This window comes from Triticum urartu, chromosome 6A (assembly GCF_056163025.1).
Source record: "Triticum urartu cultivar PI428250 chromosome 6A, HENAU_Tu73, whole genome shotgun sequence".
NCBI classification, from domain to species: Eukaryota; Viridiplantae; Streptophyta; class Magnoliopsida; order Poales; family Poaceae; genus Triticum; species Triticum urartu.
Window position 1 is genome coordinate 23,843,765 of NC_141878.1, and position 23,507 is coordinate 23,867,271.

Genomic DNA, 23,507 nt, shown 5'->3' on the forward strand with positions numbered 1-23,507 from the left:
ATTTGCAGAGTCAACTGCTTGGGCGGTTTTGTACTTAGCAACACCAACCACTACCTTGTGATGGGCCAAATATAGTAGCAGAGTCAATTTGCTTCATATAATCAATCATGTAGTGCACTTAACAACAAACAATCTCAATCATGCATACTAATAGGTTATCACATAGAGTATGTGAAGAGTCCGGCAACCCTGCTAAGTTCAAAGGGACAGACATCCTCCGTCTCTCAACATATATATCTCATTGATCCAAATATCTTAGTAATTAGTTGGAGCCATGGTATGAATTAATAAACAGAAGCTGCATAAACAAAAATCGATGGTCAGGCAAATAATGCTATACATTATCTTGATGAGTAGGCCGTGGAAAAAGAAACGTTGAAAACCGAAAAAGAAAACAAAGAGTTTGAAGAAACCATGTCTCACATGTATAGCTTATGGAAGCTATTACCAGTGATCTGAAATGACACAAGATATGCAACTTCTTAGTCTAACTGATTGCAGATGCATCTACTGTAAATTAAGTAATTACTGTGCCAAGAGGCAGGAAACATTCAATGGAAGAAAAGGCGTACTTGCGTGAGGTCATTTACCTGTGCCCTTGAATTTGAATACATGCTGTCAGTGTTAGGCTTGATATAGTTTGTCAAGTGTTTGTGTTGCAAAGTCAGAGCATCGACTGCGTGCAATGTACACGTCCTTTTATTTTGAGGAAGACCGGAATAATGTGTGTGTGTGTGTGTGTGTGTGTACACGTATGCCATCGCGGCTGCTGGCCAGCCGTTGGATCGCGGCAAAAGTTGCACCTGCTGCATGTAAACCATACACTTGCTTCATCCAGTATGTACGTACGTACGTAGGCGGTGCCCCGTTTTCTCACTTTGATTTGCACTGGCCGACATGGGTTCTCTGGGAGGGAACCTGAAGCTTCCGCTGTCCAAGTTGCATCAGTTCACACGGATTGTTGCATCGCAGGTAAGAAACCTGATGCTCAAACTGTTCGTGGAATCTGGCACCGCAGGTAACTTGCAAAGTTCAGAAACCCTGTCACTGTCTGTCCAGTTCAGACACTCGATTCTGGACACGCATCCTGTGGGCTCCACGTGCTGAGCTGTGCATATTCTGGTCTGATCCTTGGCCCATCCCACGGGCCGAGGGCGAGGAGATGCACGCAGCGACGAGGTTATTCGTCATCATCTTTCTCTCACGACTCCGTTGTACAACCGCTGTTTAAACCTTTACTAACCGCAAGTTGCAGCCATGATTCCGTCAGATGCAATAATACATTCTTCTGTCTGTCCGTCTATCTGTCTTACCCTTCGGCTGATCAAGAGAGGTGCATGTTGATCCCAATGTCAACTCCTGCGTCGTATAAATACCCGATAGACGGGGATTCAAAGCACCAAATCACAGCCATTAGCACCTCCTAGTTACCACTGCAGCTAATCAAGCAAGCTAGCTGCAAGCCGAGGAGCCTAGCTCGATCAAGCAAGGTCGAAATGAAGGTGGAGTCTAGCGCCCATGGCGACGCCGCGGCAAGCAAGTTCACGCTGCCCGTGGACTCCGAGCACAAGGCCAAGTCCTTCAGGCTCTTCTCCTTCGCCAACCCCCACATGCGCACCTTCCACCTCTCCTGGATATCCTTCTTCACCTGCTTTGTCTCCACCTTCGCCGCTGCGCCGTTGGTGCCCATCATCCGTGACAACCTCAACCTCGCCAAGGCCGACATAGGGAATGCCGGTGTAGCATCTGTGTCAGGGTCCATCTTCTCCAGGCTTGCCATGGGCGCCGTCTGCGACCTTTTGGGGCCGCGGTATGGCTGTGCCTTCCTCGTCATGCTCTCAGCGCCAACGGTCTTCTGCATGGCCGTCGTCGATGACGCCTCGGGGTACATCGCTGTACGCTTCCTCATTGGCTTCTCCCTCGCCACCTTTGTGTCCTGCCAATACTGGATGAGCACCATGTTCAACAGTAAGATCATTGGCACGGTGAATGGCCTCGCGGCCGGCTGGGGCAACATGGGGGGCGGTGCCACACAGCTCATTATGCCACTTGTTTTCCATGCCATCCAAAAGTGCGGTGCCACACCCTTCGTGGCATGGCGTATTGCCTACTTCGTGCCGGGAATGATGCACATCGTCATGGGGTTGCTTGTCCTCACAATGGGCCAAGATCTCCCCGATGGCAACCTTGCGAGCCTCCAGAAGAAGGGAGACATGGCCAAGGACAAGTTCTCCAAGGTCCTTTGGGGCGCCGTCACCAACTACCGGACATGGATCTTCGTCCTCCTCTACGGCTACTGCATGGGTGTCGAGCTCACCACTGACAACGTCATCGCCGAGTACTACTACGACCATTTCCACCTAGACCTTCGCGCTGCAGGCACCATCGCCGCCTGCTTTGGCATGGCCAATATCGTGGCGCGTCCTATGGGAGGTTACCTCTCTGACCTTGGCGCTCGCTACTTTGGTATGCGTGCTCGCCTATGGAACATCTGGATCCTCCAGACCGCCGGCGGCGCTTTCTGCATCTGGCTTGGTCGTGCATCGGCCCTCCCTGCCTCAGTGACTGCCATGGTTCTCTTCTCCATCTGCGCCCAAGCTGCATGTGGCGCTGTCTTTGGCGTTGCACCATTCGTTTCCAGGCGTTCCCTTGGCATCATCTCTGGGTTAACCGGCGCTGGTGGCAATGTGGGCGCGGGGCTCACACAGCTTCTCTTCTTCACTTCGTCGCAATACTCCACCGGGAGGGGTCTCGAGTACATGGGCATCATGATCATGGCATGCACATTACCCGTCACTCTGGTGCATTTCCCACAATGGGGCTCCATGTTCTTCCCGGCCAGCGCTGATGCCACGGAGGAGGAGTACTACGCTTCCGAGTGGTCAGAGGAGGAGAAGGGCAAGGGTCTCCATATCGCAGGCCAGAAGTTTGCAGAGAACTCCCGCTCGGAGCGCGGTAGACGCAATGTTATCCTCGCCACATCCGCCACGCCGCCCAACAATACACCCCAGCATGTATAAGGCCCTTGTTTTCTGTCACCTGTGAATTGTACGGTTCATCACGTATATATACAAACCGTATATCTACGTCGGCAGCCCCAGCGTAATAAGTTGTATGGGGATTTATCTTTCTACTAGTAAACTTAAGGAAACGCTGGTTTTGCGTTCCTGCTCTGTTCACATGAAATGTATTATCAAATTGAGTCCGAAATTACTACATGCACAGTTTTGATGTTTGTGTGCTTCGTACACCTTCCTTCAAGTAAATTTCGAATGCTTGCACTTTCAATGTATTATCAAATTGCATCCGAAATTACAGCCAATGTGCATTTCAAAATATATAGACGGATACAAAGTCCATTTTGCCGTCCCACATATTATTTGTTCTGACCCCAAAACTGGCAAAGACTCATGAGCTGCAAAATCGAATAAGCAAACCCATGAGACTATTCAATTTAAACGGCTTGAATTGGTCGATGCGTCCTAAATATTGTAGCCACTGCCACGCCAGATATAGATAGCTGATCCTAGCTATAGTACTAATAACCATTAGCATAAGTGGGATCCACATGGCAGAGCCTGCAGGATAATCTTAGTTGTTTTTTTGTCTTTTTACGATAATTCATCCCAATGCGAAATAATTAAGACACTGTTCGGGATACGATTTTTCATAGAAATTTTATAGGAATGGAATTCTATAAGGGCCTTTCTTATCAAAGCATTTTCGTATGAATTTTAAGGGATTGGAATCATTACGAATTTTTCTAGCAAGGTTGGTCTTTTGAATCGTATGGATTTAATCCTATGAGATTTTTCCTAAGAATTTTCTGTACTACATTTCATTGGCATTTTCGTTTAACATCCACTCATTTTTTAATAAAAGGAGTCATTTGGTTTTCCTCTGATGTAAAGAAACGAACCAAATTCTTATTGCATTCAAATGGAATGACGTTGCATTTCCACGTTTTTGTTCTGTTCCTGCGGCTTTTGGAATTCTAAAAATCAAAAAGGCCCTTTTTTCTTGCTATGGTGCCGGGCCCAGGTCTGTACGTGCCTCATCCGTACAAGCCGTACTGCGTGCATGATTAGCTACTGGTGGACGTACGTAGCCATGTTCCGTACGCACGTCGTTGGAGGCCTTATCAGTTGTCGTGTCAGCTGATTTGTCCACCGAACTTATCTTGTCAGCTCCAAACGGATAGCCAGCTAATAGCGTGTAAATGAGTTCTTATCCAAGAGCATATTCAAGGATGTCACATATTTATGTTATGTTGGTCAAACACAACTTCAAATGATGAAATGAACGGACACCATGTTGAATTCGTCTGCAAATTAGGGGGTGTTTGTTTCAAAAGTCCTAGGACTTTTTCTAGTCCCAGTGACTAGTCAAAAAAGACTCTCCAATAGAGTCTTTTTCTAGTCCCTATAGAAAAAGTCCCTCCCGTTTGGTTCCTAGGGACTTTTTAGGGACTTTTTCTAGTCTCTGGGACTAAAAAGTCCCTGAACCAAACACCCCCTTAGAGCATCTACAGTCACAACGAACAAATCTTGGCCCTTAAACTTCTGCGGACGCGCCCGATTAGTGTCCAGGCGTTTCCATTTTGAGCCCCTATTTGTCTGTCTATGCAGCCATACTCGTCATTTTCTACCTCATATGTCCGGTCACTTGCATGTGATTGGTGACGATGAAAGGCAATAGTTGCATAGTTTGCTCAATTCAGCACAGGTAACTTTTTGAGTTTTCTTTATGTAAAAGTCTACTGATTCACACACACACACACACACACACACACACACACACACACACACACACACACAATGTATGTATATATACGACATTAAATTTTACACCCAGAATTATAGTGGAAGAACGCTTCAATAAATGTTTATAAATTAGCTTCAATTTTTTCCTCATTTAAAAAAAATTAAAAGGTCAATTGAACAAGTGTCACCATGAAGTAGCAAGAATCTATCAATAAGTAATTTCTTGTCATAGTGACACAACATGCATGATCCTTGGAAATTAGTGGACAACCACAACATAGAGTTAAATACTACCACAAGTGCCGGCCACAAGAACTTCAAAACAAACATATGTACGTTTCTGCTATAAACCATTCGTGGCAGCCCAAAGTTCATGGAAGCGTCCTTGATTAAACAAATAAAAGTGCAGCTCAGATACTTCTTGAAGCTGATCAACCCACGTCGAATGACTTATCACCACCGACGACGGCGACATTGCAATACATAATTCAGCTACAATTAATCTTTTCTTGAAAAGGAGGATGACCCCGGCCTCTGCATCAGGGCGATGCATGCAGCTACAATTAATCAAGTCAAGCTAAAGGGGTAAAAAATAATAGCTAGATGCAAGGTTGGCTAGCCTGGACGTGGGCAGGTGTTTAATAAATTTTACATGTCTCATATTTTTTTCTTTTCTTTTCTCACATCTATTTTTTTAATCAGAAAAACATACATAAATAACCCACTACAAATGTTCTTAGGAATCCCTATATATTAATGTAGTGTCCATTCGGAGACATCCGATTTGATACATATGTAGTAGTATTAGTTCTGCATTAGTGTGACATGTGATCTATTTCGTGTTTTGTCTAGGCCTTGAGCAGGTCATCTTGTATATTTGTAGTAATGTTTAAAGCTTCACCACAAATATTGATCTGTGCATAAATGGATCCAGAGGCCAGGGTCCATCATTTCGGGAAAAAAAAAGGATGTGGATATCATTAGTGTCGAACAAAAAATCAGAATGAATTGAGCAGTAATCACATTCAGTCACATGGAAACATTTTTTTTCCAGGGACATGGATATATTTCTTGACTGTCAGAGATATTGCTAGTTTGTTTCCATAACTAACTATCCTGTGAATACATGATGTGCTTAAATCTTATGTAAAACAAATACATAGTACTAGGTTGGGCACTTGAGTTTATAGTTTACCAAATTCTGAACCATAATTTTTACTCCCTCCGTCCCATAATATAAGAGCGCTCTAGTGTAAAAAAACGCTCTTATATTATGAAACAGAGGGGAAGATACTAATATCGAAGTTGTATGATTTAAAAATTATTTAGGTCTGCGGTGGGTGGGTGGGTGTGCAAATGGCCTGCCTGGCCATGTTGGAGCTCAGTACGGTATGTGTAGGACCCAGATATTTTTGGCTCGACTTTAGAAAAATCCTGTGAACAACGATCAGGTGGTTGTGTGGTTGGTAGCATGGATATCCTACCCCCTTTTAAAACATAGGCAGGGAAATTGCAGTGTCCTGCTTCCTGGCATGAAACACTCTTAATTTGCTTCTAGAATACATCCCTGTCTCCCTGGAAAAGCCAAAACACCCTTTCAACAAGCCTAATGCTAGTCTACTCTCTTGCTATTACATAATCATCATTCATATTGTGTTCAATTATACACACCTAACGGACATATGTTGTTTAATTGCACCAACCTGGTTACCAAAATACGACTAGCTGATGAGATTACCGACGATGCAGTGAGAACATCAATCACCACATATAATATTTCATATGTAATAATAATATGTCTATTTGGCGAAGAAATGCACCTACCTAGCTAACCCTTCGGAGTCAACTCCTTGCATGGTTTTGTACTTGGCCAGTAGCAATCAGTTCAACATGTCGAATTGTTAATTGTGAAAAAACAATGAAATATATATTACCTCTCAATTATAGATATAACACACATAAATATACTTAGACGACCCTGATAGATTCTAAGGGACAAACAGGCCCGTCTCTCATTTATATCCATGTTTATAATTTTAGCTACCCCGGTGTCAGTATTATTAATGAAACACAAATAAAAAAAGGAATCCAACCAAGAATGTTACAGAAATCTTACTGAACGATTGTTTCCTGGCAGTGTTTTTTAGGGAAGGGTATCTGGTGCATCCAATCCTGCCCGTGAATCTCAAACGTTGAGAGTGTGGGAATTCCAGTTCGCTCCCATGCATCATCCTGAGGGAACTACACAAACCTTCGCTCCCATGTAGCCTCCAGAGTGCACGATGCAAACATTCGCTCCCATTCAACCTCCCGACCGTATGACCCCATGTGTAACATGACACTCCCCTGTGATGTAGCATGACGATAAATGGAAGCACGTATGACAATTTCTTCATGTATGGTAACTTCTCTACATAGTATGGCAATTCACGCAGCTGTAGTATGGCAATCCGGAACATGTGGGCAACTTCCCCTTTTCAGAGCCTGGCAATTGTCTCTTTGCTGTAGCATGCCGAATCGCTAAAACGCAGTGCAATGTTCTCTATTGCAGTAGTCCAATCCCTGAAATGTATGACAATTCTTTCTGCTATAGCATGGCAAATCTACCCATTATAGAATGACAAATCTCTGTTATAGCATGGAAAATCCTAAAACGTTCTTGAGAGTCGGGTCTTGAGGGAACACTCTCTAGAGGCGTCGTGCGTTCGAATGGATCTTCCAGAGCGAACGATTGTTCGTGCTAGGGACACCAGGAAGGACAAATTCTCTCCCTGTTGGAGTAGTAATGTTATACATATGACGGAAAATGAGTGAAATATTGGAAGGGAAAATTAAATTGTGAATTTCCGGTACCCAAAATGACTTTTGAAGATGCTTAGTTTGAAACCATAAAAACATTTGCAACATAACAAGTAAAATAAATTTCGTCGGGGAGGCCCGATACTATAATAAATAGGAAATTATATTCGAGTCCATATGAAAATAAGCTTAGTTGGTAGGACTGTACATCTACTCTCTCATCAAAGTGAATTAGCCTCAGTACCATCCTAGTACATTTTCCCTCCAAGTATGAATGGATGCCCCCCGGCCATGCAGCGATTCAAGCATATAATATTAAAAAGAATACCAAATGCATTAAGCTGAACAAAACCAGCATACAATATATATAAAAATATAATGACTATCAAAATGCATGTGGCCTGCTTTGGGAAGAGCAACATTGTGGAAGTTCAAAGCCAAAAAACATACAAAGCAACCAAGGATGAATTAGAGCTAAACAATGAACCCAACCAAGGGATTCACCTTGGAGAGCACATCACTACCTCCCAAGACAATGCATTCAAGGAAAGAACGTACATTCGGCAACGTGTGGATCAAATAAAAAACTTTCAGTTGAGTGGCCTGACACCAACATACACTAGTTGGACCAACTAGTAAAGAAACTACATCCTCAAGAAGATGATAATGCATGTATGTTGATGTTGTCTGATTGAGCAATTGAAGGCTAGATTAAGGGTTTTCACCCCCGAAACCATGAATAGACGCCCCTACACCCTACAGAGCGCCGCAGTTTCCCAAGTGCACAATGGTTTTCCACCATATGAGTCTATGCATTATCAGTATATGCAAAATTGCTGACGCAGATAGCCTCACTATCATCAGTGCAAATTATCTAGCTAGTCTGCATAAGCAAGAATTAACTAAAGATACACGAGGTCATTACTTGTCCCCTTGCATGCAACAGCGGCCAGTTTGCAAAGTCAGCGAATGGACTGTGTGTGTAATGTGTGTATGCCATCGCCATACGTCGTGGCTAGCTGTCCGTTGGATCGTTGGAAAAGTTGAAAGTAGCAAACTGAAACCGTTGCATGCTCACACATTTCAGTAAGAACAAGCTGTGGACCAGGCTGGCTGGCTTTGAAGATCTACTGTCCTTAATTAGGATATTTGACGATACTGTACAGCCAACAAGTGAGCAAATAAACATCGTACATAATCTTTCTCTATCACATTGGGACAAGGTAAACTTTTCCTTTCTGTAGTGTGCACAAGAAATTCGATTCTGGACATGCATCGTGTGACCTTGCATATTCTGATCCTTGGTCGATCCCACGGGGTGAGGGCGCAGAGATGCGCGCGGCGACGAGATTAGTGCGTTATTTAATCGCAGCTGCTCTTGCCATGATTCCGTCAGATGCAATAATACATTCTTTCCTGGGTCGACAATGCTAATTGCACTTAACCTACAGCCAAGAGTTGTGGTGCGTTTATGCCTATCCCAGTGTCAACTCTGCTAATAGCATATGCATGTGAGCGTGTCTCGCTATAAATACCAAACCGATGCGAGATACAAAGCATCAGCCATACTACCACATCACCATTACTACATTCAAGCAAAGCTCAAGAGCAGCAGCAACAGCCACCATTAGCTGTTTTTAGTTGCCAGGAAATATGGAGGTCGAGGCGGGTGCGCATGGTGACACCGCCGCGAGCAAGTTCACGTTGCCCGTGGACTCCGAGCACAAGGCCAAGTCCTTCAGGCTGTTCTCCTTCGCCAACCCACACATGCGCACATTCCACCTCTCCTGGATCTCCTTCTTCACCTGCTTCGTCTCCACCTTTGCCGCAGCACCGTTGGTGCCCATCATCCGCGACAACCTCAACCTCGCCAAGGCTGACATCGGCAATGCCGGTGTGGCGTCCGTGTCCGGGTCCATCTTCTCCAGGCTTGCCATGGGGGCCGTGTGCGATCTACTCGGCCCGCGTTATGGATGTGCCTTCCTCGTCATGCTCTCCGCGCCGACTGTATTTTGCATGGCAGTCATCGATGACGCATCGGGGTATATCGCCGTTCGTTTCCTCATCGGCTTCTCGCTCGCCACCTTTGTATCATGCCAGTATTGGATGAGCACAATGTTCAACAGCAAGATCATCGGCACGGTCAACGGCCTAGCGGCTGGGTGGGGCAACATGGGTGGTGGCGCCACACAGCTCATCATGCCACTCGTTTTCCATGCCATCCAAAAGTGTGGTGCCACGCCCTTTGTAGCATGGAGAATTGCCTACTTCGTGCCAGGAATGATGCACATCGTGATGGGCTTGCTCGTGCTCACCATGGGGCAAGATCTTCCTGACGGAAACCTTGCGAGCCTCCAGAAGAAGGGGGACGTGGCCAAGGACAAGTTCTCCAAGGTCCTTTGGGGTGCTGTCACCAACTACCGGACATGGATCTTCGTCCTCCTTTACGGCTACTGTATGGGCGTTGAGCTCACCACCGACAACGTCATCGCCGAGTACTACTACGACCACTTCCACCTAGACCTTCGCGCCGCCGGCACCATCGCCGCCTGCTTCGGCATGGCCAACATTGTGGCGCGTCCTATGGGTGGCTACCTCTCTGACCTTGGTGCTCGCTACTTCGGCATGCGTGCTCGCCTTTGGAACATCTGGATCCTCCAGACCGCTGGTGGCGCTTTCTGCATCTGGCTCGGTCGTGCATCGGCCCTCCCAGCCTCAGTCACAGCTATGGTCCTCTTCTCCATTTGCGCGCAAGCTGCCTGTGGTGCTGTCTTTGGAGTCGCGCCCTTCGTTTCCAGGCGTTCCCTTGGTATCATCTCCGGACTGACCGGCGCGGGTGGCAACGTGGGTGCGGGGCTCACACAACTTCTCTTCTTCACTTCATCACAATACTCCACCGGTAGGGGTCTTGAATACATGGGCATTATGATCATGGCATGCACGCTGCCTGTCACCCTCGTGCACTTCCCACAGTGGGGTTCCATGTTCTTTCCAGCCAGCGCAGATGCCACGGAGGAGGAGTACTATGCCTCCGAGTGGTCGGAGGAGGAGAAGAACAAGGGTCTCCATATTGCCGGCCAAAAGTTTGCCGAGAACTCCCGCTCGGAGCGTGGCAGGCGCAATGTCATCCTTGCCACGTCCGCAACGCCACCCAACAACACGCCCCAACATGTGTAGGACCCAAGCTTTGTTTTCTACGTTGGAAGCATACATTTAAGTATATACAGGCCGTACATATGTATGCCTGCAACCCCACCTAATTAATAAGTTGTATGGGGATTTACCTTTCTGCTAAACACTAGCTTCCATGCAAGCATGCATGCGAACGAGGGTATATGTGCTATAAAATTCAGTCCGAAATTGCATGAACATTTGAAATTTTGTGTACTTTCGGTTCTTCGACCAAGGAAATTTAAATACTTGGAGTTACATGGCCGGAATGTTCGAGCAGGTCTATAGTCACGGAGAAAGTCTAAACTAAACCAAGTGATCCAACTGCAAATATACGAATATGTACGAAGTCAATTTTACCGTCCCAACTACCCCTAAACTCATACGACTATTTTAAAAAGTTTGAAATGATGTGATCGAAATGTGGTAGCCACTCCAGCTAATTGATTCTAATGACCAAGTCAATCAATTTTTTTAGTAAAATTTGCATACTCGATTTTCTTTAAAAAAAACTACCTTCTTCTTATTCGGCATTCGCTAGGGGCAAGCAAGAGCCAGTGATGATGCATAGGTAAATGGCGACATGCAACAATCCCGGTAAAGACGAGGGCGTAAATGAGGTATAGGGTTATAGGGATTGGAGTGCATGGGGTAAAAGGAGCCAAAATCGGGGCATATGAGGCGGGTTGTAGTTGCTATGCCAGGAGAGGCCGAGGGATGTGAATTGTGGAAAGGGAGTAGGAGCAGTTGTGTGTGAAGAGATGGGACCTCTAAAATATGAGATCGAAACCCCCAAAAATATAAAGTGTAGTTTGATTGTCCAAATATACACTTTAAGCAATAATTACTTCAAAGATACGCTGTTTATTTTACATACATATAGACACTACTAGATTTTTATTCAACTGCACTTTTCCGTATGATTGTGATTTTATAACGATTGACTTAATTTGAGTAGTGGAGATGGGGAAGATTAGCTCAATTTTTGTAGCCCATCCGTAGAATGTAGCATTTTTTTCTTTTTTATTAGTAGCAACTGGTTGACGTCGCCATGTTCCGTACATACGTATTGCCTCATGTTGTTGGAGTCCTTATCAGTTGCCGTGTCCGCTGATCATGTGCATATCCTTTGGTCCACCGAACTTATCTTGTCAGCTCCAAACGGATAGCCTGCTAGTAGCGTGTATATATGCTCGAATGGAAGTCAAATTAAACCTGTAAGTAGCACATATTTTATTAGTTCTTCACAAAAGTATTTAGTTCTGAATACAAAAGAAGAAAAATCAAGTTTCTGACCTCTGCGTTGAGATGCACACAACCTCACAAGTACATTAAATATCTCGAGAAAGCACCTGGTGAAAAATGTATTGCTACCAAAAGAAGAAAACATCTCCATAAACAAGAACATATCTTAGCTTGCTGCCCTAGTGTGAAGACTAGGCTGACATCCATGTTGAGTAAAGAGCATAACTAGTGTTTGCATAAATGGGTTCATATCTGAGAGCAAATTCAACCATGTCAGATATTGAGCGTTTATTGGTCAAACTAAACTGAATCTTGGAATGTGAGGATACTATGTTGAATTTGTGAACAAAATGTTTAAGCTGAGACGGAGGCTGGAGGCCATGCCGGAAGGGCAACAGCATTAGCTGCATAGTTTGTCGTTTGCTCGATTCAGCAGAGGTAACATTTTGAGTTTTCTTTATGTATAAGTCCACTGATTGACCCATATGTACAACATTAAAATTTTATATTCGGAATTAGAGTGGAAGAGTGGCTTGATTCAATAATGATTTATAATTAGAGTCAATTTATTTTTTAAATAGGGTCAATAGAAGAAGTGTCATGATAAATAATCAACAAGGAATTTCTTGTCACAGCTAGACAGCTTGATCCTTGGAAAATTAGTCGACAACCACAACATAGAGTAAAATACTACTACAAGTGCCGACCACACAAGAACCATTCAAAAGAAACATGTGTAAGTTTCTGCTAGCAAGCCTTCGTGGTAGCCCAAAGTTCATGAAAGCGTCATTGATTAAACAAATAAAAGTACAGCTCAGGTACTTATTGAAGCTGATCAACCCATGTCAAATTGTTTATCACCATCGACAATGCTATTTTATTGTAAAACTTAGGTAGATAATTAATTAGGTCATTATGCGGGCAACAAAGAAAAACAGCTCGGCTTGGACATGGGCAGCTCTATAATGGATTTTACAATGTATATATGTTCCTATGTCTTGCTTTTTGCTACATCGGGAGAATGAACTTACATGAATAGCAGTATGTAATGAATATATATGAGTCTTAAACTCGTAATCATGTTCAGTCACCTAGATATTTGTTCAATGTAATATATATTGCCAAATGTTTTCCGTAACTATCCCGTGCATATGTGAGGTGCTTTATTTGTTGATAAAAGAAAATAAATACTAGGTTTGTTGTTTGAGTTTAATATTTACCAAATTACGTGTCTTAATTTAAGTGTTGTTGTATAATTAATATTGAAGTTTTATGACTAATAATTTATATAGGATTACGACAAGAGGGGCTGGCCACATGGCTAGTAGCTGAATACTCCTACCGTTCCAAAAGCGCACACACATTTCAAGAATCATGTTTGACCATATATGTACAATGAATGTAGGTTATGTGCCACAAAAATTACATCACTGGACTTGTATTCTCAAGAAAGTTTTGGTAGGATTTTGGTTTCACATGACCCATATGTTGTTGGTATAATTTATGATAAAAGTTAAATCTCAAATTGTGTGTGCAACCTTATAAACAAGAATGAAGGGAGTACCTGGTTGTGTAGGCCCTTTAACTTTTGACTCGGCTTTTCAAATATCTTGGGAACAAAGATCAGCTGGTTGTGCTTGGTAGCAAGGACATATTTTTTCCTTAAAAAACAAAATCGGCATGAAAATTATATTGTCATGCTCCCTGGCACTTAACACTATTCACATTTTACAAAAGAGTAACTAAAACTATATATTGTATTAGAGAATACATCCCTGTTTCCCTCGAAAAGCCAAACCACTCTTTCAACAAGCTCTAATGCTAGTCTACCCTCCTGCTATCACATAATCAGCATGCACACTGCATTCAATTATACCCACCTAATGGACATCATTTAATTTCACCAACCTGATTACGAATTAGTAGCTTATTAGATTATGATGATGGAGGAAGAACACCAACCACGATATATAGTATTGCATGTGTTGTGTCGTAACATATGTATTTGGAGAAGAAATGCAGCTACCTAGGTAACTATTCAGAGTCAACTCTTTGCACGAATTTTTGTACTCGGATAGTAGCAACCAGTTCTGACATATCGACTTGTTCTTGTGGAAAAGTGATGCAATATGTATATATTGCCATTGTCTCAGTTATATATATAACATACACATGAATAAACTTCGACGGCCCTGATAAGTTCAAACGGACAGACATACTATGTCTCTCATTCTCTACATATACATGTGTTAACACTCTTGAATACTACAGTATTATTTATGAAAATGAAGTTACACAAACAAAAGAAAGCATCTAACCAATAATGATATACATAATGTTAATTAGTATATAACAGAAAATGTAAGAAATATTGTATGGGAGAAAGCAAAATGTTATTCAAGGAGGAATAATGAGCCCCCCCCCCCCACACACACACCCATATGTGCATCGGTCCATACATATAACTTTGATAGTGATGTGCAAATAACCCAAAACCCAAAGCAATACAAAGCAGACAAGGATAAACTAAACCTTATCAATGAACGATAAACCAAGGGATTCTCCTTGGAGAGGATATCGCTATCTCTCAAGAAATCACATTCAAAACGAAAAGGAAAGCACATAAACGACTGAAAGGCTTGATCTCCAGCATCATCAAAGAAATTACACCCTCAACAACATCATGATGTATGTGCGTTGATGTTGTTTGATCTAGTAACCAAAGACCAGATTAAGGGTTTTTCCGCAAAACCATGAGTAGACGCCCCTACACACCCAGTAGATAGCCCCAGGATATACCAAGAGTGAAATGGCTCGTTTCTGCCACATCTCGAGACTAATTTGTAATCAGCGTGCACAGGATTGCCGACGCAACACTTGTTTTTGAGTTGCCTGAAACTGATTAGCATCGCACGTCACCGTGAATTAGTCTGCCAAGGTAAGAATTAACTAAAGATACACGAGGTCATTACCTGTCCCCTACTCCCCTTGCATGCTGTCACTGTCGAGTCAGGTTTGACATATGCTTTCCAGGCCGGAATGGCCAGCTTGCAAAGTCAGCTCATCGACTGTGTGTATGTGCGTGTGATGCGCGTACGCCATTGTCGCCTCGCCGGTAGTCGTGGCTGGCTGGCCGTTGGATCGCTGCAAAAGTTGCAAGCAACAAACTGAAACCGTTGCAGCCATGCTCCCATTTCAGTAACAAACTAATAACAACCTGTCGGCCTAGGCTTTGAAGATTCTACACTAGTCCTATTTGGCTCCCTCAACGCAAACTGTCGTCTTTTTACACATTTTATGTTGTTAGCCAAATATTTGGACGTTTCATGACGTACTATTAGAAGGCAGCAATTCATATGCATAAGGTTCCTTGTACCGCTAAGTAATCTTTGTACACATTTTATGTTGTTATACTTGTTAGACACATGTTTGTCACATCATGATCGTATGTGTTTTCTTCGACACAGAGGCCGGAGTGAAATGCGCGGTAGTCCTAATAGTTTTCTTCGTGTAGAAATGCGATTCTGGACACGCATCCTGTGACGTGCCGTGCATATTCTGATCTTTGGTCCATCCCACGGGGTGAGGGCGACGAGATGCGCGCGGCGACGAGATTACTTAGCTGTCCTGCTCATTTTCCTACCTCTCTCGACCCTGCTGTACGTCCCTTGTTTAATCCCATGATTCCGTCAGGTGCAATAATACGCATTCTTTCCTTGTTAGACAATGCTAATTGCACTTACAGCCGGTTAAGAGATGAGAGTTGAGAGACGTTCAATCATCCCAATGTCAACTCTCTGCTGCCTGCAAATGCAAATGTATGCACGCGCATATGCCTATAAATACCTCACGGATGCAGGATCCAAAGCACAAACCCCATCGCCATTACATTGCAGGCCAAGCTCAATAGCAGCAACCACCACCATTAGTCGCTCTTAGTTGTGAGTGCAACTAGGCTAGCTGAAGAAAGATGGAGGTGCAGGCCGGCTCTCATGCCGACTCCGCTGCGAGCAAGTTCACGCTGCCGGTGGACTCCGAGCACAAGGCCAAGTCCTTCAGGCTCTTCTCCTTCGCCAACCCTCACATGCGCACCTTCCACCTCTCGTGGATATCATTCTTCACCTGCTTCGTCTCCACCTTTGCCGCAGCGCCGTTGGTGCCGATCATCCGCGACAACCTCAACCTCGCCAAGGCAGACATCGGCAATGCCGGTGTCGCGTCTGTGTCTGGGTCCATCTTCTCTAGGCTGGCCATGGGCGCCATCTGCGATCTCCTTGGACCGCGGTACGGCTGCGCCTTCCTGGTCATGCTCTCGGCGCCCACCGTCTTCTGCATGTCTGTCATCGATGATGCGTCAGGGTATATCGCCGTCCGCTTCCTCATTGGCTTCTCACTCGCCACCTTCGTGTCATGCCAGTACTGGATGAGCACCATGTTCAATAGCAAGATCATTGGCACTGTCAATGGCCTGGCTGCAGGCTGGGGCAACATGGGTGGCGGTGCCACACAGCTCATCATGCCGCTTGTCTTCCACGCAATCCAGAAGTGTGGTGCCACGCCATTTGTAGCATGGCGTATTGCCTACTTTGTGCCGGGAATGATGCACATCGTAATGGGCTTGCTGGTGCTCACCATGGGGCAAGATCTCCCTGACGGGAACCTTGCAAGCCTCCAGAAGAAGGGAGACATGGCCAAGGACAAGTTCTCCAAGGTCCTCTGGGGCGCCGTCACCAACTACCGGACATGGATCTTCGTCCTGCTCTACGGCTACTGCATGGGTGTCGAGCTCACCACCGACAACGTCATCGCCGAGTACTACTACGATCATTTCCACCTAGACCTCCGCGCCGCCGGCACCATCGCTGCTTGCTTCGGCATGGCCAACATAGTCGCACGTCCTATGGGCGGCTACCTCTCCGACCTTGGCGCTCGGTACTTCGGCATGCGTGCTCGCCTTTGGAACATCTGGATCCTTCAAACCGCCGGTGGCGCTTTCTGCATCTGGCTCGGTCGTGCATCAGCCCTTCCTGCCTCAGTGACTGCCATGGTCCTCTTCTCCATCTGCGCGCAGGCTGCATGTGGTGCTGTATTCGGTGTCGCGCCATTTGTTTCCAGACGTTCCCTTGGGATCATCTCTGGGCTCACTGGTGCTGGTGGCAATGTGGGCGCGGGGCTCACACAACTTCTATTCTTCACTTCGTCGCAATACTCCACCGGGAGGGGTCTCGAGTACATGGGCATAATGATCATGGCTTGTACGCTGCCCGTCGCTCTTGTGCACTTCCCACAGTGGGGCTCCATGTTCTTCCCAGCCAGCGCGGACGCCACGGAGGAAGAGTACTATGCCTCCGAGTGGTCGGAGGAGGAGAAGAACAAGGGTCTCCATATTGCCGGCCAAAAGTTTGCCGAGAACTCCCGCTCGGAGCGTGGCAGGCGTAATGTCATCCTTGCTACATCCGCAACGCCACCCAACAACACGCCCCAACATGTGTAGGACCCAAGCTTTGTTTTCTACGTTCGAAGCATACATTTAAGTATATACAGGCCGTACATATGTATTCCTGCAACCCCACCCAATTAATAAGTTGTATGGGGATTTACCTTTCTGCTAAACACTAGCTTCCATGCAAGCATGCATGCGAACGAGGGTATATGTGCTATAAAATTCAGTCCGAAATTGCATGAACATTTGAAATTTTGTGTACTTTCGGTTCTTCCACCAAGGAAATTTAAATACTCGGAGTTACATGGCCGGGGATGTTCGAGCAGGTCTATAGTCACGGAGAAAGTCTAAACTAAACCAAGTGATCCAACTGCAAATATACGAATATGTACGAAGTCAATTTTACTGTCCCAACTACCCCTAAACTCATGAGACTATTTTAAAAAGTTTGAAATGATGTGATTGAAATGTGGTAGCCACTCCAGCTAATTGATTCTAATGACCAAGTCAATCAATTTTTTTAGTAAAATTTTCATACTCGGTTTTCTTAAAAAAACTACCTTCTTCCTATTCGGCATTCGCTAGGGGCAAGCAAGAGCCAGTGATGATGCATAGGTAAATGGCGACATGCGACAATCCCGGTAAATACGAGGGCGTAAATGAGGTATAGGGTTATAGGGATTGGAGTGCATGGGGTAAAAGGAGCCAAAATCGGGGCATATGAGGCGGGTTGTAGTTGCTACGCCAGGAGAGGCCGAGGGATGTGAATTGTGGAAAGGGAGTAGGAGCAGTTGTGTGTGAAGAGATGGGACCTCTAAAATATGAGATCGAAACCCCCAAAAATATAAAGTGTAGTTTGATTGTCCAAATATACACTTTAAGCAATAATTACTTCAAAGATACGCTGTTTATTTTACATACATATAGACACTACTAGATTTTTATTCAACTGCACTTTTCCGTATGATTGTGATTTTATAACGATTGACTTAATTTGAGTAGTGGAGATGGGGAAGATTAGCTCAATTTTTGTAGCCCATCCGTAGAATGTAGCATTTTTTTCTTTTTTATTAGTAGCAACTGGTTGACGTCGCCATGTTCCGTACATACGTATTGCCTCATGTTGTTGGAGTCCTTATCAGTTGCCGTGTCCGCTGATCATGTGCATATCCTTTGGTCCACCGAACTTATCTTGTCAGCTCCAAACGGATAGCCTGCTAGTAGCGTGTATATATGCTCGAATGGAAGTCAAATTAAACCTGTAAGTAGCACATATTTTATTAGTTCTTCACAAAAGTATTTAGTTCTGAATACAAAAGAAGAAAAATTAAGTTTCTGACCTCTGCATCGAGATGCACACAACCTCACAAGTACATTAAATATCTCGAGAAAGCACCTGGTGAAAAATGTATTGCTACCAAAAGAAGAAAACATCTCCATAAACAAGAACATATCTTAGCTTGCTGCCCTAGTGTGAAGACTAGGCCGACATCCATGTTGAGTAAAGAGCATAACTAGTATTTGCATAAATGGGTTCATATCTGAGAGCAAATTCAACCATGTCAGATATTGAACGTCTATTGGTCAAACTAAACTGAATCTTGGAATGTGAGGATACTATGTTGAATTTGTGGAAAAAATGTTTAAGCTGAGACGGAGGCTGGAGGCCATGCCGGAAGGGCAACATCATTAGCTGCATAGTTTGCCGTTTGCTCGATTCAGCAGAGGTAACATTTTGAGTTTTCTTTATGTATAAGTCCACTGATTGACCCATATGTACAACATTAAAATTTTATATTCGGAATTAGAGTGGAAGAGTGGCTTGATTCAATAATGATTTATAATTAGAGTCAATTTATTTTTTAAATAGGGTCAATAGAAGAAGTGTCACGATAAAGTAGCAACTATATATCAATCAACAAGGAATTTCTTGTCACAGCTAGACAGCTTGATCCTTGGAAATTAGTCGACAACCACAACATAGAGTAAAATACTACTACAAGTGCCGACCACACAAGAACCATTCAAAAGAAACATGTGTAAGTTTCTGCTAGCAAGCCTTCGTGGTAGCCCAAAGTTCATGAAAGCGTCATTGATTAAACAAATAAAATTACAGCTCAGGTACTTATTGAAGCTGATCAACCCATGTCAAATTGTTTATCACCATCGACAATGCTATTTTATTGTAAAACTTAGGTAGATAATTAATTAGGTCATTATGCGGGCAACAAAGAAAAACAGCTCGGCTTGGACATGGGCAGCTCTATAATGGATTTTACAATGTATATATGTTCCTATGTCTTGCTTTTTGCTACATCGGGAGAATGAACTTACATGAATAGCAGTATGTAATGAATATATATGAGTCTTAAACTCGTAATCATGTTCAGTCACCTAGATATTTGTTCAATGTAATATATATTGCCAAATGTTTTCCATAACTATCCCGTGCATATGTGAGGTGCCTTATTTGTTGATAAAAGAAAATAACTACTAGGTTGGTTGTTTGAGTTTAATATTTACCAAATTACGTGTCTTAATTTAAGTGTTGTTATATAATTAATATTGAAGTTTTATGACTAATAATTTATCAAGGATTACGACAAGAGGGGCTGGCCACATGGCTAGTAGCTAAATACTCCTACCGTTCCAAAAGCGCACACACATTTCAAGAATCATGTTTGACCATATATGTACAATGAATGTAGGTTATGTGCCACAAAAATTACATCACTAGACTTGTATTCTCAAGAAAGTTTTGGTAGGATTTTGGTTTTGCATGACCCATATGTTATTGGTGTAATTTATGATAAAAGTTAAATCTCAAATTGCGTGTGCAACCTTATAAACAAGAATGAAGGGAGTACCTGGTTGTGTAGGCCCTTTAACTTTTGACTCAGCTTTTCAAATATCTTGGGAACAAAGATCAGCTGGTTGTGCTTGGTAGCAAGGACATATTTTTTCCTTAAAAAACAAAATCGGCATGAAAATTGTATTGTCATGCTTCCTGGCACTTAACACTATTCACATTTTACAAAAGAGTAACTAAAACTATATATTGTATTAGAGAATACATCCCCGTTTCCCTCGAAAAGCCAAACCACTCTTTCAACAAGCTCTAATGCTAGTCTACCCTCCTGCTATCACATAATCAGCATGCACACTGCATTCAATTATACCCACCTAATGGACATCATTTAATTTCACCAACCTGATTACAAATTAGTAGCTCATTAGATTATGATGATGGAGGAAGAACACCAACCACGATATATAGTATTGCATGTGTTGTGTAGTAACATATGTATTTGGAGAATAAATGCAGCTACCTAGCTAACTATTCAGTCAACTCTTTGCATTAATTTTTGTACTCGGATAGTAGCAATCAGTTCTGACATATCGACTTGTTCTTGTGGAAAAGTGATGCAATATGTATATATTGCCATTGTCTCAGTTATATATATAACATACACATGAATAAACTTCGACGGCCCTGATAAGTTCAAACGGACAGACATACTATCACTAGTAGAAAACAGGGCTTTGGTCGAGGCCGGGTCAGCCCATTAGTCCCGGTTCAGTCTAGAACCGGGACCAATGTGGGCATTGGTCCCGGTTCGTGAGCCCAGGGGGCCGGCCGGGCCACGTGAGCCATTGGTCTCGGTTCGTCTGGACCTTTTGGTCCCGGTTGGTGGGACGAACCGGGACCAATGGGCCTCGCTCCTGGCCCACCACCACTGGTCCCGGTTGGTGGCTTGAACCGGGACCAAAGGCTGCCCTTTAGTCCCGGTTCATGCCACCAACCGGGACCAATGAGGTGCCTATATATACCCCCTCGCACAAGAGCAGAGCACAGTGCTCTGTTTTTTCTGGCCGAGGGGGAGAGGGCTTTGTGGTGCTCTAGCTCACCTCCTATGCACATGAGGTGTTCGATGGAATGCCCGAGCCACACTACTTAAGCTTTCTCCTCTCGAAGCTCGACCTCCAAGCTCCATTTTCCTCGAGATTTGTCTAGATTTAGCGGTCCGTCACGCCCCGTCCCCGTCTTCACCGCCGTCGATCACCCGCGCCGATCTCATCACCGACACCACCGTGGTGAGCCTCTTGTTCTTATCTTCTTTCTCAAAGGAAAAATATTCTTACTTGTATGTTTAGATAGATACTTGTATCATTTTCTTACATTTATTATTGCATCTTATATAGTGCGATGGTTTTGGTATCCGCCCCCGTCGGCCCTCGTCCTGTCTATGATTCGGATGTGGTATGTATATTATCTTTATAACTATTGGTTCATTTATTGTTTATGAAAATTATGCCGACCAACGTGACATAGATTTTATTTATCTAGGATGTATGTGAATCGGAAATGCCAACCGACCCTATTGTCGAGAGGTTAAATTTAGTTGAAGAAGAAAACAATTTGTTGAAGGAAAAAATAAAAAAAAATTGAGGAGGAGAAGATGATATTGGAGTTGCATGTTGCGGATGTCGTCGATGATCACAAGATCAAGATGGATGCAATGCGCTTGAAGATTAGAAAATATGCCATTCATACCGAGGCTTGGTATCATTATGCCGTTGGATCAATTGTTACCTTGGTTGCGATTATGATCGCATTTGTTTTCGCATTGAAATGTTTTACATAGTTTCAATGTATGGTTTAATTAATTAGATGCTTGGAGAGCTATATGTTGTTAGATGAGAACTATGTATGCACTTTGGTTTTAATGTGATGATGAACTTCTATTAATTTGGACAGTTAATTATATATAATGCACGCAGATGAACCGGCAATGGATGTACGATGACAGACACACCCGCAAGTACATTAAGGGCGTGCATGAGTTTCTCGATGCGGCGGAGGCAAACAAGCAGAATGGTTTTATGTGTTGTCCATGCACTGAATGTGGGAATACGAGGTCTTACTCTAACCGAAAAATCCTTCACGCCCACCTGCTTTACAAGGGTTTCATGCCACACTATAATGTTTGGACGAGGCACGGAGAAATAGGGGTTATGGTGGAAGACGGCGAAGAAGAAGAGTACGATGACAACTATGTGCCCCCTGAATACGGTGATGCTGCAACGGGGGGAGCTGGTGAAGATCAAGAGGAACCAGACGATGTGCCCAATGATGCTGCCACGGGTGAAGCTGCTAAAGATCAAGAGGAACCAGACGATGTGCCCGATGATGATGATCTCCGCCAGGTCATTGTCGATGCAAGGACACAATGCATTAGTCAAAAGGAGAAGCTGAAGTTCGATCGCATGTTAGAGGATCACAAAAAAGGGTTATACCCCAATTGCGAAGATGGCAACACAAAGCTCGATACCGTACTAGAATTGCTGCAGTGGAAGGCAGAGAATGCTGTGGCTGACAAAGGATTTGAGAAGCTACTGAAAATATTGAAGAAGAAGCTTCCAAAGGATAACGAATTGCCCGATAGTACATACGCAGCAAAGAAGATCGTATGCCCTCTAGGATTGGAGGTGGAGAAGATACATGCATGCCCTAATGACTGCATCCTCTACCGCGGTGCATACATGGATCTGAACGCATGCCCGGTATGCGGTGCATTGCGGTATAAGATCAGACGAGATGACCCTGGTGATGTTGATGGCGAGCCCCTCAGGAAGAGGGTTCCTGCGAAGGTGATGTGGTATGCTCCTATAATACCACGGTTGAAACGTCTGTTCAGAAACGAAGAGCATGCCAAGTTGATGCGATGGCACAGTGAGAACCGAAAGAAAGATGGGAAGTTGAGAGCACCCGCTGACGGGTCGCAGTGGAGAAAAATCAAGAGAAAGTACTGGGATGAGTTTGCAAAGGACCCAAGGAATGTATGGTTTGCTTTAAGCGTGGATGGCATTAATCCTTTCGGGGAGCAGAGCAGCAATCACAGCACCTGGCCCGTGACTCTATGTATGTATAACCTTCCTCCTTGGATATGCATGAAGCGGAAGTTCATTATGACGCCAGTTCTCATCCAAGGCCCTAAGCAACCCGGCAACGAAATTGATGTGTACCTAAGGCCATTAGTTGAAGAACTTTTACAGCTGTGGAATGGAAACGGTGTACGTACGTG

At 44.0% G+C, this 23,507-nt stretch overlaps 3 protein-coding genes across 3 annotated transcripts; all 3 read left to right on the top strand.

Moving 5' to 3' along the window:
* Nucleotides 1–1,413: 1,413 nt before the first annotated feature.
* On the top strand, nt 1,414–3,216 carry LOC125528171 (high-affinity nitrate transporter 2.1-like). The gene has a single exon (XM_048692677.2). The coding sequence runs from the start codon at nt 1,497–1,499 to the stop codon at nt 3,018–3,020; it is 1,524 nt and encodes a 507-aa protein (XP_048548634.1). The 5' UTR covers nt 1,414–1,496; the 3' UTR covers nt 3,021–3,216.
* A 5,921-nt stretch (nt 3,217–9,137) lies between these two features.
* LOC125528172 (high-affinity nitrate transporter 2.1-like) lies at nt 9,138–10,912 on the top strand. The gene has a single exon (XM_048692678.2). The coding sequence runs from the start codon at nt 9,216–9,218 to the stop codon at nt 10,737–10,739; it is 1,524 nt and encodes a 507-aa protein (XP_048548635.1). The 5' UTR covers nt 9,138–9,215; the 3' UTR covers nt 10,740–10,912.
* A 4,914-nt stretch (nt 10,913–15,826) lies between these two features.
* Nucleotides 15,827–17,725, top strand: LOC125528170 (high-affinity nitrate transporter 2.1-like). The gene has a single exon (XM_087526922.1). The coding sequence runs from the start codon at nt 15,949–15,951 to the stop codon at nt 17,470–17,472; it is 1,524 nt and encodes a 507-aa protein (XP_087383048.1). The 5' UTR covers nt 15,827–15,948; the 3' UTR covers nt 17,473–17,725.
* The last annotated feature ends 5,782 nt before the right edge of the window (nt 17,726–23,507 follow it).

Bases quoted from the DNA above. Each gene is read 5' to 3' on its own strand.
- LOC125528170 (XM_087526922.1), top strand. From the start codon at position 15,949: ATGGAGGTGCAGGCCGGCTCTCATGCCGACTCCGCTGCGAGCAAGTTC.
- LOC125528172 (XM_048692678.2), top strand. From the start codon at position 9,216: ATGGAGGTCGAGGCGGGTGCGCATGGTGACACCGCCGCGAGCAAGTTC.
- LOC125528171 (XM_048692677.2), top strand. From the start codon at position 1,497: ATGAAGGTGGAGTCTAGCGCCCATGGCGACGCCGCGGCAAGCAAGTTC.